The 12,940-nt window shown below is 44.6% G+C and overlaps 1 protein-coding gene across 2 annotated transcripts in view; it reads right to left on the bottom strand.

Moving 5' to 3' along the window:
- LOC119442193 (calcitonin gene-related peptide type 1 receptor) overlaps window positions 1-12,940 on the bottom strand; it is a 123,804-nt gene that overhangs the window by 33,876 nt on the left and 76,988 nt on the right. For both annotated transcript variants that reach the window (XM_037706971.2, XM_049661953.1), the window contains exons 3-4: window positions 5,398-5,512; window positions 780-911 (exon numbers count right to left, since the gene is read on the bottom strand). In XM_037706971.2, coding sequence (XP_037562899.1) covers window positions 780-821 — 42 coding nt within the window. In that variant the 5' untranslated portion in view covers window positions 822-911; window positions 5,398-5,512. The remainder of the gene's footprint in view (window positions 1-779; window positions 912-5,397; window positions 5,513-12,940) is intronic.

Genomic DNA, 12,940 nt, shown 5'->3' with positions numbered 1-12,940 from the left:
ACACACACACACACACACACACACACACACACACACACACACACACACACACACGCACGCACGCACGCACGCACGCACGCACGCACGCACGCACGCACGCACGCACGCACGCACGCACGCACGCACGCACGCACGCACGCACGCACGCACACACACACACACACACACACACACACACACACACACACACACACACACACACACACACACACACACACACACACAAGCACAAGCATATTTTAATGAACAAACGCGATTTCGCGTCCGCGTTGTCACACCTCTTAATGACTGTCACGGCTGCGATACAGCCCGATTCTTTCAAGGTATAGTTTGGACAGGTTAATAGCGTTAATTAAATTAGATATGGTAAAAAAAAGAAACGCTTCTTTCGGACAAGGTATGTACGTTTGGGTCAGCGGAATGGGGACGCACCTCCTAATGACACGTTAACTGCCAAAATGAAAATATTTTGACAGCATCTGCGAGGCTTTGCATTGCGAGGCAGTTCTTGAAACCAGCAAGTCGCTAGGAGCTTTCATCTTTCCAGAAAGAACCGACATACCAGAAACTCTGATGTTATCAACAACACCGTATTTATAAAACGAAGCCGTAATGCCTCCTGTTGTACCTTGAAATACGTATCTTACGAAAATTACGTCTGGATAAAACTGACGAACATTAACCCGTACACACTTTAGGGGGTAAAACAGAACATGTGTAGCACTCGGTGACACTGCGTGCTATATTTTCAGGTGGTAACAAGCGTGTGAATAACTTACCAAAGAAGTGACAACGTAGAGGCGACAATGACTCAATGGCATAGTGTAAGTGGTCGGTGGCGTACTGCAAGCTTTCCTCTAGGAGGGATAGTCGTCGTTCTTCAAAAATGTTCAGATATTTGTCTAAACGACCTGGAAAATGAAACAGGAAATGGAAGCGAATTAAATTAATGCAACCTTTCACTTTTGCGGTAGGTGCGCCTAAGGTTGCTTAATCACACTAAAATTCGCAATAAGTTCGAACAATGAAATGGAGCTTTTTTGTTCATAATTTCATAATTTATTAGCGTAAGATTAAGGTACAAAACCCGTAAAAATTATTTTACAGACTTCGTGGTAAAGAACTATAAATAAAAGGAAAAAAAAGACAGAAGATACAAAACTGACGGTGTCAAGGCATGGCTCCTGTCATCAGCTGTGGCAAAAGGCATTAAACTGAGATCACATTTATTTACTGCATCATCCCAAATAAAGTTGCATTTTTTGACAGGCCAGCTGTCTGCAGATGAATATGACTGGAAAGACAGATAAGTTAACAATGTGTGCTCACCGCTACAGCTCCTCTTCGTGTTATTCACAATTACGGGAATAAAATATTAAACATCGGTAGGCTTTTGCGATCTTGTCGAATGACACCCAAAATCCAGCAAAGCAGAGTTCGAGACAGACAGGCCGCCGTACCCAGCGCGAATTATGCTGAAGTGGCCGAGAATTTTTCCCGCAAATGTGGTTTTACGTTGTGGCATTGAAGATAGTATACAGAAACAAATACGCATTTCTGATGTATGTTACTACCTGCAGGCCACACAGGGACGTTGCATCACAACATGAGAGGTCAGTGGCAGCTGTCCTGAATAAACAAAATCAGCAGCCCTCTCCCCTGTCTAGGAAATGTGGGTAGGCGAAGCTTGTTGTGTGTTTCTTCGGTGTTCCTCGGAATGAATTGCACCGGCGAGTCCCACGTTGTGCTCGAACCACAACCGGTCGCACGCACTGCCGCTGGCTCCGAAGTTCCGGTTCAGAAACTAGTCGTCGCACCGGAGAAGTTGGCGCTAGCGTTGCCAAGGCGTGCACCACCATTATCGGGTTCCTTGGGGGGCAAGACGACGCTGACGTTTCGCCTGGGCTTTGGAAGCGCTCGCGCTAGAATCGGCACGTCGACGACGAGCCCGTTCCCGAGCGAGTTCGCGGAGCCGTTGCTCAAGCACAGCCTGCTCTTCGGCGGAAAGCACCACGAAATGCCTTCCCATCCGGCCACCGAAACTGATTTGAGGCGAGGGAAGCCCGGCGGAGCGCGCGCCTACTCCCTTTCCTTCCCTTTCCCTGCCTGTGACACACCAAACGACCCATGTGATCCGGCGCCGGCTCCGCTTTCCCCGCCCCTGCTCTTTCTTTCCTTCCTTCCTTCTTTCTTTCTTTCTTTTTTTATTCCCTGGCTCATACCCGCATATCCCTGGCTCATACCGGCATATCCAATGGGGGTATGCGCCACACGTGAGTTATTGCGTGAATACAACGCCACCGAAACTTGTGAGCCAATACAACCTTCACTTAAAAAGACAAGGTCGTGCAAGTACGGGTTTGTTTACTGTATCGGGTTCGCTACAGAAGAAAGAACATGAGGCTGTGTCGTAGTGAAAGAAATGGCTTTACACTTAGGTGTTTCAGGAGCGAAGATGTAATGCACCCGAAACGCTCATCAGTCAGATTCACTGTCCATGTCACTAACACTAATGCTGAAACGACTTACCGAAAGAAAAATAGCAAGTTTGTTTGGTGATAATACCATGTGCCATGAATGGCACATGGTATTATGGCTTAGTGGGGAACTTGCTGTCATCGATTATGGCGATGCTGATGATGATCAGGGTGATGATGATGATCTGTTGCACATACCCACAAAGGGTGATAAGGCAAGAATCAAGTGGCAGGAGGACACGCAAGACAAATACATTTACGAAGCCTGGGCCGGGAGACGCACATCCTGGATAATCATTGTTCGTCTTCCATCCTGTTGTCACGACGCACATGTGGATGCTCTGCAACTGGATTTTCACAAGCTCAACTAACGTTGCTCCTTTCGACCTAATGATGAAAGGCTGTCATCACGCGACACGCTCATCAGTTAGCTATGCTTTCGACGTCGTAGTAGTGTCAGTCACGCCATTTGTAGATTGCAAAACTTTTACTGCTTGCCCTCCTTCTGTGCTGTTGTCTTCCTGCAGTAAAATGTAACTTGTCCAGACCGACAACCAGAATATCCCCATCTGCCGACCGCTGAAATGGGCAATACTCAGGACTTTTGGATGCGCACAGCAGTCCAACATGAACAAAAAAAAAAAACGACTAACACGACGTTAAGTGTGTCTTCTCCTGCACGATAGAAACTGAAAGCATATCCTGTAGATCAAGTCACCTCAGAAAATCATTGCTCCATTTTGTTTTCACAACAGGGAGACGCATCAACGCTTTTGTGCAATGCACTTCAAGTATATGGTCGTCATTTGTTTTCACTGTTTTCATCCAACCTCACGTTAAATCTCTTGGCTCAATATCCTTCTCACCCACCGAAGATAACAAAAGGTGGAGCTTGCAGTCGACCTTCACAACAGGAAAGTGCACTCAGGTTCAGACACATGCGTCATGGAAACCACGAACAAAAGAAATAGAAAAAAAATGTCTGGCGAGACTGTCGAAATAAAAACCTGCTACAACATCGAAAGGACCACTTGATGGGCAGGAACAACGCCAGACTTCGCATATCAGGAAAGCTGTTATGTTCATTTTATCTTTTTCGTTCAGAAGTCTGCGCAGTTGAACCAAGTTTAATGCTGAAATAAACAAAGAATTAACTACAGTTTACAAGGTCAATTTCTCCTGTGGAACGTTTCCTGCAGTCTTGTGTCCACGCCACGAAAGTCTAGTGGCTCGTGTTGCTTTTTGAGACCTTCAGAAAGCAGCCACAGAATAGTGAAGGCAGAAGAAAGCTCTTCCAACGCACTTGACAGCTATTGCCTTTCCAGTCCGTCAGTAATCCTGAAGAAACGAATTCTATAAACAGCCATGAGGATTGAATAGCCTTGAGTGCTGCGTGCCTAATTACGGTACTCACAGCGTTGCGAGAAATGAGCGCTTCTTGTGAAACCAAAAGCAATCATGTGATGGCCTGAGCCACTGCGGACCTGGCGATTTCTTTCGCAACGTAAAGCTGGCGAGCGATGCGGTCTTGAATAGAGACGAGCTGACTTTCTTTTCCCTCCCGTCTTTGAAAACGGTATTACAGAAGACTACACCACGTAAAGTAGTGGGAACAGTTGAACAAAGCAGCCCTCGTGTGCATAAACCACGAAAATGACGTCACTTCAACGTCATCCTTGTTCGTGCGTCTTAGTTACGAAAGTTATGTAAGGACAGCGTTTGTCTTGTTCATCGTCCAAATCAATGGTATTTACGAACTGGTAGGTAATAGGAGAAATGAAATATACAGAAATTCAAAGAACTACGGTATAGTAAAAGGTATTATCAAAGGCATTTAGCTTTATTTGTCACGATAAGACTTTAATTCTAATCACGCGCCACTCAAGCACTTTTCCAATTAAACAAACATGTAAATACAAAAGAGATTATTCTGGAATGATGAAAAAAGTTCTAAATATGAACACTGGAAAATGAACAAGTGCTCAGTTTACGTTTATCGGACACAAATGTTTCTTTTTCGTTTGTTTTAAATATAATATTCGTTGCACGTGGCAGCTGGTCTGAAGAAACACGCTGCTCTAGTATGCCTTCGTTAAGTAATACATACAGTCTACAGAAATAAGTTGACGTGCATATAAGCGGAGTTTGTTCGTGACCTAAGTGCGCATGAGCGGAAGGTATTCACACATAATCGCAACGATAAAAAGTACATACGGGTAGGGGTACACAGAGCCAAGGATTGCTTCTATAAATAGCTTCTTTTCCTGAACGGACCACTAATCCGACAAAGAAGCAGAAAACTGTTTTATGAAAAGGCACGTAAGCGAGTGTTTTCCGAGCCTGTAAAAAGATGCAGATCGAGTGACCAGAATTTACTGTGACACAGCAGCAAGGCATCTTGATGTCGGGAAGTTTATTGCCATGAATTCTTTTTCTGCGTCTTGTCACTTGCCTGTCGAGTAAACAACTGCTGTTTACTGGTTCCCTGCTCACGCCCACAACTCCTTGTTATTGGAAAACATACGCTTCAATTCGCAAGCATGCACATGTGACAGGATGGATGAATGAGTTAGCCTGCGAGTTTGTTTCATTGACTATACTTGCTCTTTCTGCGTTTATGAATGCACGGGAATTTGTACATCCTCAGGTGCTTGACCACCCCATGCATTGCGCCAGTCTTCCGCCTCCAACGTTCGTACTGTCAGGATGTAAAGTACGTAGAATGTGCTGTACGCGCTTCTACATAGCGCTCCTTTTGCGTGCGCACACAGTCCTTTAGTAAGGTCACGTTGACATTCCTTTGCGAGAAAGTTACAATTTCGGCAAGCAGCGATGACAACGTGGCGCGTCCGTCTTTAAACAAACCAGGGGACTTTGGATGTTACAGTGAGTAAAATATACATTGTCGTAGGTTCCGCACCTTCAGGGTGTTTTAGTAGTGCTTCTCAGTGTCGTAATTGAAAGCGTCTTCAATGAGGCAGCGTCGCTGTTGGTGGGATTTACTTTATTTGCCATGGCTCAGACCGCACGGAAAGCTGAAACAGTAGACAGAAAGAAAACACAATAAATTAGCCACTTTACGCTTACGCTAGTCTCAAGAGAATAGTGTGCAGGGCACTGACACTGCTCTACCTCTCACCCTCGCGCCCGCACGCATCCACCCTTCACACCTAAACGCAAACGCGAGCACGCCCAGGTGCCCTCTCTTTCACAGGCTCACACGCAATCAGAGCGTTTAAAGGGAAATGCTCCTCAGAAACATTTCTTTTTAAATAATGATGCTGGGTGAATGAAAAGTTTACCAATTATAGAGCTTGATCTCTTCATTCGAAATATACCTTTTGTTTTAGGATATCTCGATGCTTTCGTGTCCTAAGTGCCATGCATAAGTGAGAAGCAGTGTATGTTTGTGCAGCTGCTGGACTTAACAGTTAGCATGATAGAGCAGTGCAAAATTATTTTTCTTATCCCTAACACTCCACTGAGTGCTAATAAGCAAGATAGTGTGATTCCCTTTACAGGCAACATTTTAAGAGAATTTCGTATCTGGTGCTTCATATTCAATGGCTGGTGCCCGAGTACATTAAAATTTTCATCCTTAAAAAACAAAGTGATTGCATTAAATCCTAGATAAGTGCATTCTACATATCCTAGAAATTACGCCCATCAAATGTGGTCTTGATTGGACCACAATAAGTACATAAAATGTTGTGCACAAACGCATTGTTTTGCCCAAAATATGAAGTTGAGAAAAATGCGATTGAAAGTTTTAAAAGTTGTTTACTTCTGTTAATTATTATTATTGCTTGTCAGGGAGATTGTGATGCGGCAAAGCTAACCTTGGAGAGAAAAAGCTTAGGCCTACCACCTTGCACGAGCCCAACGGCATGTGAAACCGCGGTTTGACCCATCGCGCGCTTGAAAATGTGTCATATCTGTGACTCTTCTTGCCACCTCGAGGGCTTTAATCGAGTTTATTATACTTTTCCCGATCATTTCTGGCTCTGATTTCTTCATATGTGAAATAGGAGAGATCAATCTTGCTGAAACAACTAAAAACACAAGACCTATTTCTTTAATGAAAATCGCCGTTTTTTGACCCGCCTCTCCCCTTATCTTGCTCTACTGCTAAATGACAGCGAAGGCATTTGCAATTGGCGTTTCCTCGCTTTTTGTAACAGCAAGCGAATTCCTCGTTAACGTGTTGTTACCTAGTGCCTGTCTATACGTAGGCTGAAGTGAAACTACATGCGAAAGTTCACCTTTATGTTCCTGCTGGTTGCAGCAATTCAATTTCTAGAATAAGCCTGGAAAAACATGCACACTGAAATCTTCAAACACTGCAGAACCATGCGAGCATATACGAACAGGAAATTGCAGTGTGTGAACGACAATTAAAAAGAAAGCAAGAAAGCAAGAAAGAAAGAAAGAAAAGAAAGAAAGAAGAAGAAAGAAAGAAAGAAAGAAAGAAAGAAAGAAAGAAAGAAAGAAAGAAATACGACGAGCGACATCTCTTTTGCCTGACAGCCTGGCAATGCTACGTGGAATCGGCATGTGGTTGGCCATTCTCGCTTCAAGAATTCGCGTAGAAAAAAACGTGGGCAGCTTGCACTATTGGTGCAAGGCTGGAGTAAACAGCAGAGCTGGTGATCGACCTAGCTTCTTCCAGGTTTTACTAGGCTTGGGTAACTTTTGCTAGAAAATTCTAAGTGCTGCTAGGCACAGCCTTCCGAATCGGCTCGCCGCCGACGCGCAGATTCTCGCTTGGCCGCGCGACGTGCTTCAAGACGAGCGGCTTCTTCTTCGGGTGTTTGGATCTTCTTTGGTCGTCCCATGTCAAGGCTACAAGTACTCGCCGCAAAGTCAACGAGAGCTCTGCCGCCGTCGCGGCGGCTCCGAGCTTTATCTCCCCGATTACGTTACGGCCAATCTGCGCCTCCACACTTGCCGGGGCGTGGCTGGTCGAAACCTGCCTAGCCGCCGCCAGAGGCACCTGCTGCAGTCATGGAGACCGCGCGCGTTCGGTGCGAACGCGGGGAAACGGGGAAACGCGAACGGCGTCGGCAACAGCTCTGCGCATTGCCTCGTTGGTGTTGCTACAATTTCTTTCTCTCTCTCGCTCTCATTTTCTTTTTCTCTCGTCTGAGCATAGCGCGCACCGCGTGCATGCTCTCCTTAACGTCCCATGTCAGGGAAACATGTGCACAGCACGGAGAGGAGGCGAAGCATACACCGCTCCATGAGGTGGTTGCGCTGAGCCGTGCTCCCTCAAGGGCTGCAGAAGATAGCGCCAACCCTTTCCTTTCCAAATGAACCACTTAGTAGTAGTAGTTGCTAGGCAACGCGCGGTGACGTCCTCGTTTGGCGATGTTTTTTCGATCGACGAGCACGGTTTTACGGATAGCTTAAGCAGCTTCGCTGTTAAAATAAATTCCGCAATACCGCACCAACCAGCAGTCGTAGAAACGACGGAGCGAGTACGCTGCAGTTTCATTTTCTTATATTAATTTTTTCGACTGTATACCTGTACATTACCATTGACCTTTTAGGAGAAAAAAACACTTTTATTGAGATAACGGAGATGAGGCTTGCTAAATGGAATTAACTGTTTAAATACTAGATTGAACCGCCGCCAAGGCTTTGAACTCCATCGATGTGTAAATAGACAGTTTATTCTTGCACGCCTGCGGGCTGCTTATTACGTCATTCTGTCCTTAACAAACATCGTACATAATGAATAATGAAAGCTTTTGAGCGTTAAATTCTTACGCAGTTATTTCAGAAAGAGGGGCGTCTCATGGTCATCTTTGAGATTTGCACATTGGTGCAAAGCACCCATAACTATATATACGTGGTCGTCTTTATCTATGTACAGCTGTGATGTTGTCTGTTTACATTTATCGCCTCTTCATCATCCCACAGATGTTTATATTGCGAATATATTCAGCATAGTTCTACGTAGTATAACACGCCGTTCATCGCTTTTTCGATTAATGGTGATTATGGTGAGGATTATGATGATGCAGAGCCTAGTGGCCTTAGGATAAGAAAATTATAAATGAAGTTATGAATGAAACTGATCATAAATAAAATAAAATAATACGTAATAGAGTAGTCGGTTTGCATATACGAGAATAAATCAAGAGAAGTTTGCTCTTTGTTTGTTCTGCTTTATACACAGTCCTTCTTTCTACTTATTCCCTTAGTAGAAGTCGCTTCGATAGAGTTGCCTTCGGGCAACCACACCTCGACCACCTTGAAAAAAAAAGAACGAAAACAAAGAAAAAGAAAACATAAACCCTACCGCGTCTTTACATTCAAAGGCCCGTGCCCGTTATTGAGGCGTCGTTCGGTGTAGTACGAAAGGCAAAAAACAAATGGGTTTTCTCAGCCGAAAACGAAGAAGGTGTCATTTGTAAAGCGATGACAGAAAAACCCGCCTTCCTCAATAATGAACTTTTGATGACTTTTGACTTTACGAGCCCTATAAGCATACATTAACTATATATATATATAATGAACGTTTTGAGAGGAGAGTCAAGTTCGCCATATGTTTACCCGTGCTGCTTCTCTTTGCGGTCGAGAGCGTAGGAAAATGTTTTCTGAGTAAAAACACTAAATAGATATGAAAAATGAAAGAAAAGTTCATACGGTGACGGTCCGAATTGATAGCTTTCGCTCTGTGAGAGCGTTTACTGGCATACAGCGTTCAGTCGAGAGCCTGCTTCCAGCGCTAATGGCCTCTGTGCCGAGATATCTCGAGTGCTTTGTAACCGATACGTCACCGTTAGATTGAGCGGGAATGCTGCCAGATATCCGGTCGGCGCACGCGTCGAAGGTAATAACGTTTCGCGCAGTACTTTAGGGCATTCCAGCAAAGCGCCAAACTCTCACTTACTACAATTCCCTTCTCACAAGTCGTTCGACGACTGGAGTACTTCTCGCCGGTGAAATATAATAGCGAAAAATAGGATATATTTCTACATGTATCCGACATAGTCGCCTTATATTCGAGGCTTGTACAATTATCTTATTGCTTTTAACTGCCTATGCAAGGGTAACAAACACGTAGTTCTCTGTAGCATTGCGTGAGAGCAGACCTTGTGAATACTAAGAGATCATTCCGAGACGTATGCGCTGTATACATGTGTCGCTATTATTCGCATCGTTATGCGGACGTTATGCCAGGATCAAAAAAGAGAGGGAAAGACAAGACGGTTAGCCAACGTAAAGACCCGCTGGCGACACTTTGCTACGTTAGGGGGGGGGGGCAATGGAATTACACAGATGGAAAAATAGAAGAACTGAAAGCATATACAAACGCAGAAAAATATAAGGACAGAGGCAAAAGTGCTGATTTAGATAGCGGCGCCATACAATGCAATCATGTGTTTATGTTATATGAATCAACTGTACGTGTTGGGGATAGTGCTTATGCAAAAATTTACCGTGCACAAAAGACGCAAGATGCGGTAACATTCCATCTAATTAATGTAATTTGCAAAATTTTGTAAACATGGTAATGTGGATTATTACATCATACCAGGTGGATAATGGTCGCCTCAACTTAATTGTGTTGACTTGGCAGCGTTAGCACAAATATTCCTTTTACGATGTTGCGCCCCGTCGTTGTCATTATTTACGACGATGTTTGGTGCCTATATTCTGCGCTGTTCATGGAACAAACCTGTTCAGAAACATGAATAGAAGGAGAAGAGATAAACAAGACAGGCATCGCGGCAAACTCGCCGAGGGCTGCGTAGAAACATTAAGGTCGGTCATCTTTATTTAAACTGTCAAGAGGGCTTGCTATGAGATACCCGACGCCTGGATGCCTTAAAACTTGGAACTTTGGACGTGTTTGTTGAAGGCTCCTAAACGTGATAAGCGAAAAAAAACGATAATTATTAAGCGAAATATACTACAGAGTGGTTGCTTTTTAATGTTAAACTTCAATTTTTTCAGCATGTCATAATGAAGACCGACTTAAACACGAGGGAATCCAATATCCTACGAGTTCAATTTCTTTTCATTTAATTCTTTTTCTTTATATAACCACTGATCCTATTAACCTCGTTTGTTTTTCCGGCGAGCTCCAAAATCTGAGAGGCCGTCAGCGAAAGACTCGTTAGCGACGTCGCACTTACCAAGTAAGTACCGGCAGCGGCAGATTATCAGCGGCCATGAAAAAGTTTGCTTGGCGTGAAAGGGGCAGAATGTTTGTGTAATTATGGAAGCCTCAAGATATCAATTTATGAGTGCATGCCGGTATGCTTATGTTTCTTTATGGCACGTTTCACTTATCTCGCGACCTGTCCTGAGATCTTCCCTATGGCATCCCCTTTTATTCCGGAGTTCTCATAATCAGGTCGCTCTTCGGGTAAGTAAAACACGAGAATTTAGTAGCCCATGAAACAACAGCTATTAGGCGTCTCACAACGCTGGCATGATGACGAGCGCCGCAATCGGCGTTGCAAGCGCCGCACTACATGCAACGCCGTTTTAAACGGCGTTGCATGTAGGCACCCTACATGAGGTGAGACTGAAACAGAACCGTCTGCGTGCGTAGCGTGTAGCGTTTGTACTGTCGTTCCACTTGTACCCCACTGTATATGCACAGCTGCTCAGCAGGAACGCCAGTTCTTACAGCGAAGCTGTATTTGGCTAGGTTCTGGTGGATTGCGTCCGCGGTCAAAACGATGCGTAGAACAACAAAGTGGGCCGATCGTGGCGATATTGTAGAAAGGGTCCAAACTCAATGGCACATACCCCTGTGGGCTCGGGGACCTGTAACGCTCCCTTGAACTACCCTTGTCCTTGTCACACGTGGGGCCGTAAGAGACAAAAACAGTGCACCGGAGCGATGAACGCTGTTGTCTAAACGCTAGCCTATGACGATGTGTGTCGAAATGTCAGTGATAAAACGTAATAGTCTGCCAACCAATGGTTGTGTCTTCTTCTCTCTTGACATAACCATTTGCCTAGCGACGTCATTAGTGGCCCCTTGGACTCGGTATGAGTTTGGTGGTTATGTTAAACCACTCGCCGTATAGCATAGCGACACAAGGCGATGGTTACCATGGTTACAAAATAAATATGAACCCCGGGATCTTTCAGTGTATGTCTCTTTATTCGTTCAATGTAGTCAATAATGATAATATATAAATTCACTATAAGAGACCCACCATAGTAACAGCTTCGCTGGCTACCATCTTCACACTAGTGGAGGGCTCTGAATTTTTGTTCTTTTCCTTTTTCGTTTTTTTACTACATGATATTTACACTCTTCAGACATAGGTGAGACGCTATGGAAGGTAGTGAAGAAATTGGTGGACGAAGATTTATCACTCCGCGCGTTCCGTCCATGCTTCGCTGCGCGCTAACGGCCTTCACACAAGCGTGCACGTGAGGCTGCCGTGACGGGGTGCAAATAAAAAACCCGAAAAGAAACGCAACGAAAAAAAAAATTAATCTAACACAACGCATTAGTGCCCGTACACGACGTACACATTGTTTATTTCTAAGGATTAAAACATTTTTCATTCATTACTGAGCCTATATATAAAGAACAGTCCCGCACAATTGCGATCAAGAACATCAAACTTATTTCTAAGTTGCGACGCAGCCACTACAACAAAGTCTCTCTAGCCTCCACAGCATTGCAATGGATGTCTGAAACGGAGTATAGTAGACGTTGGCGCATTTAATTGGCGCCGACTATTTATTTCACAAGGAACAAGTCCTATGCATACTATTGTTTGTGCGTATAACGCTCATGCCAACATTCAAACGCAGAACGCGGGCGGGCTTCACTGCAGAGTAGATTGAGCAACCATCAGTTTTTGGGTTCCTTGTTCTTGTAGCCAAACGCACTGCGCGTCACTGGCACCTTGTAACTTTCCACGTGCCGGCCGCGCATGCGCGTCAATACGTTGGCAAAAAGACGACGGCATTGCCAACGGCAGCGCCACCGGCAATCACGCGAACGCGCCTTGAGCTTCCCTATGTTTGCCATCACAATAGAACCTTCCATAAAAATGTAACCAACTTCATGAGAAAATGGCTATTCGGGGACGCCATTCAGTACAACCACCCAATATGTAATACTCCAAAAGGGATCCCTATGAAAAACTGTGTTGAAGTACCTCAAACTTGTTTTCCGGAACACCCAACAAAAATTTCGCAGTGTCGTAGGTTTGAGTTCAACAGCAAGCTATACTGAAGGACATACCCCGTATTCTCAAACGATCCTCTACTCAACACTTTTCCTCCGTTTTACGATGATGATCCTGATCTCTTTATGGGCATCCCATTATAAACGGGGTGGTGAAAAATAGCTGCTTGATTTATTCAGCTTTTACTATATCTATCGCCATCTCGCCTTTTGCCCATCTGAGATCGATTTTAACCTTCTCGTTTAAAACCTCTGTCAGTACATTGTGCCAGTACCTACGCTTGCAATG

This window comes from Dermacentor silvarum, chromosome 2 (assembly GCF_013339745.2).
Source record: "Dermacentor silvarum isolate Dsil-2018 chromosome 2, BIME_Dsil_1.4, whole genome shotgun sequence".
In the NCBI taxonomy this organism is placed as follows: Eukaryota; Metazoa; Arthropoda; class Arachnida; order Ixodida; family Ixodidae; genus Dermacentor; species Dermacentor silvarum.
Note: the sequence above shows the minus strand (reverse complement) of the source record. Positions and strands in the feature narration are given on the sequence as shown.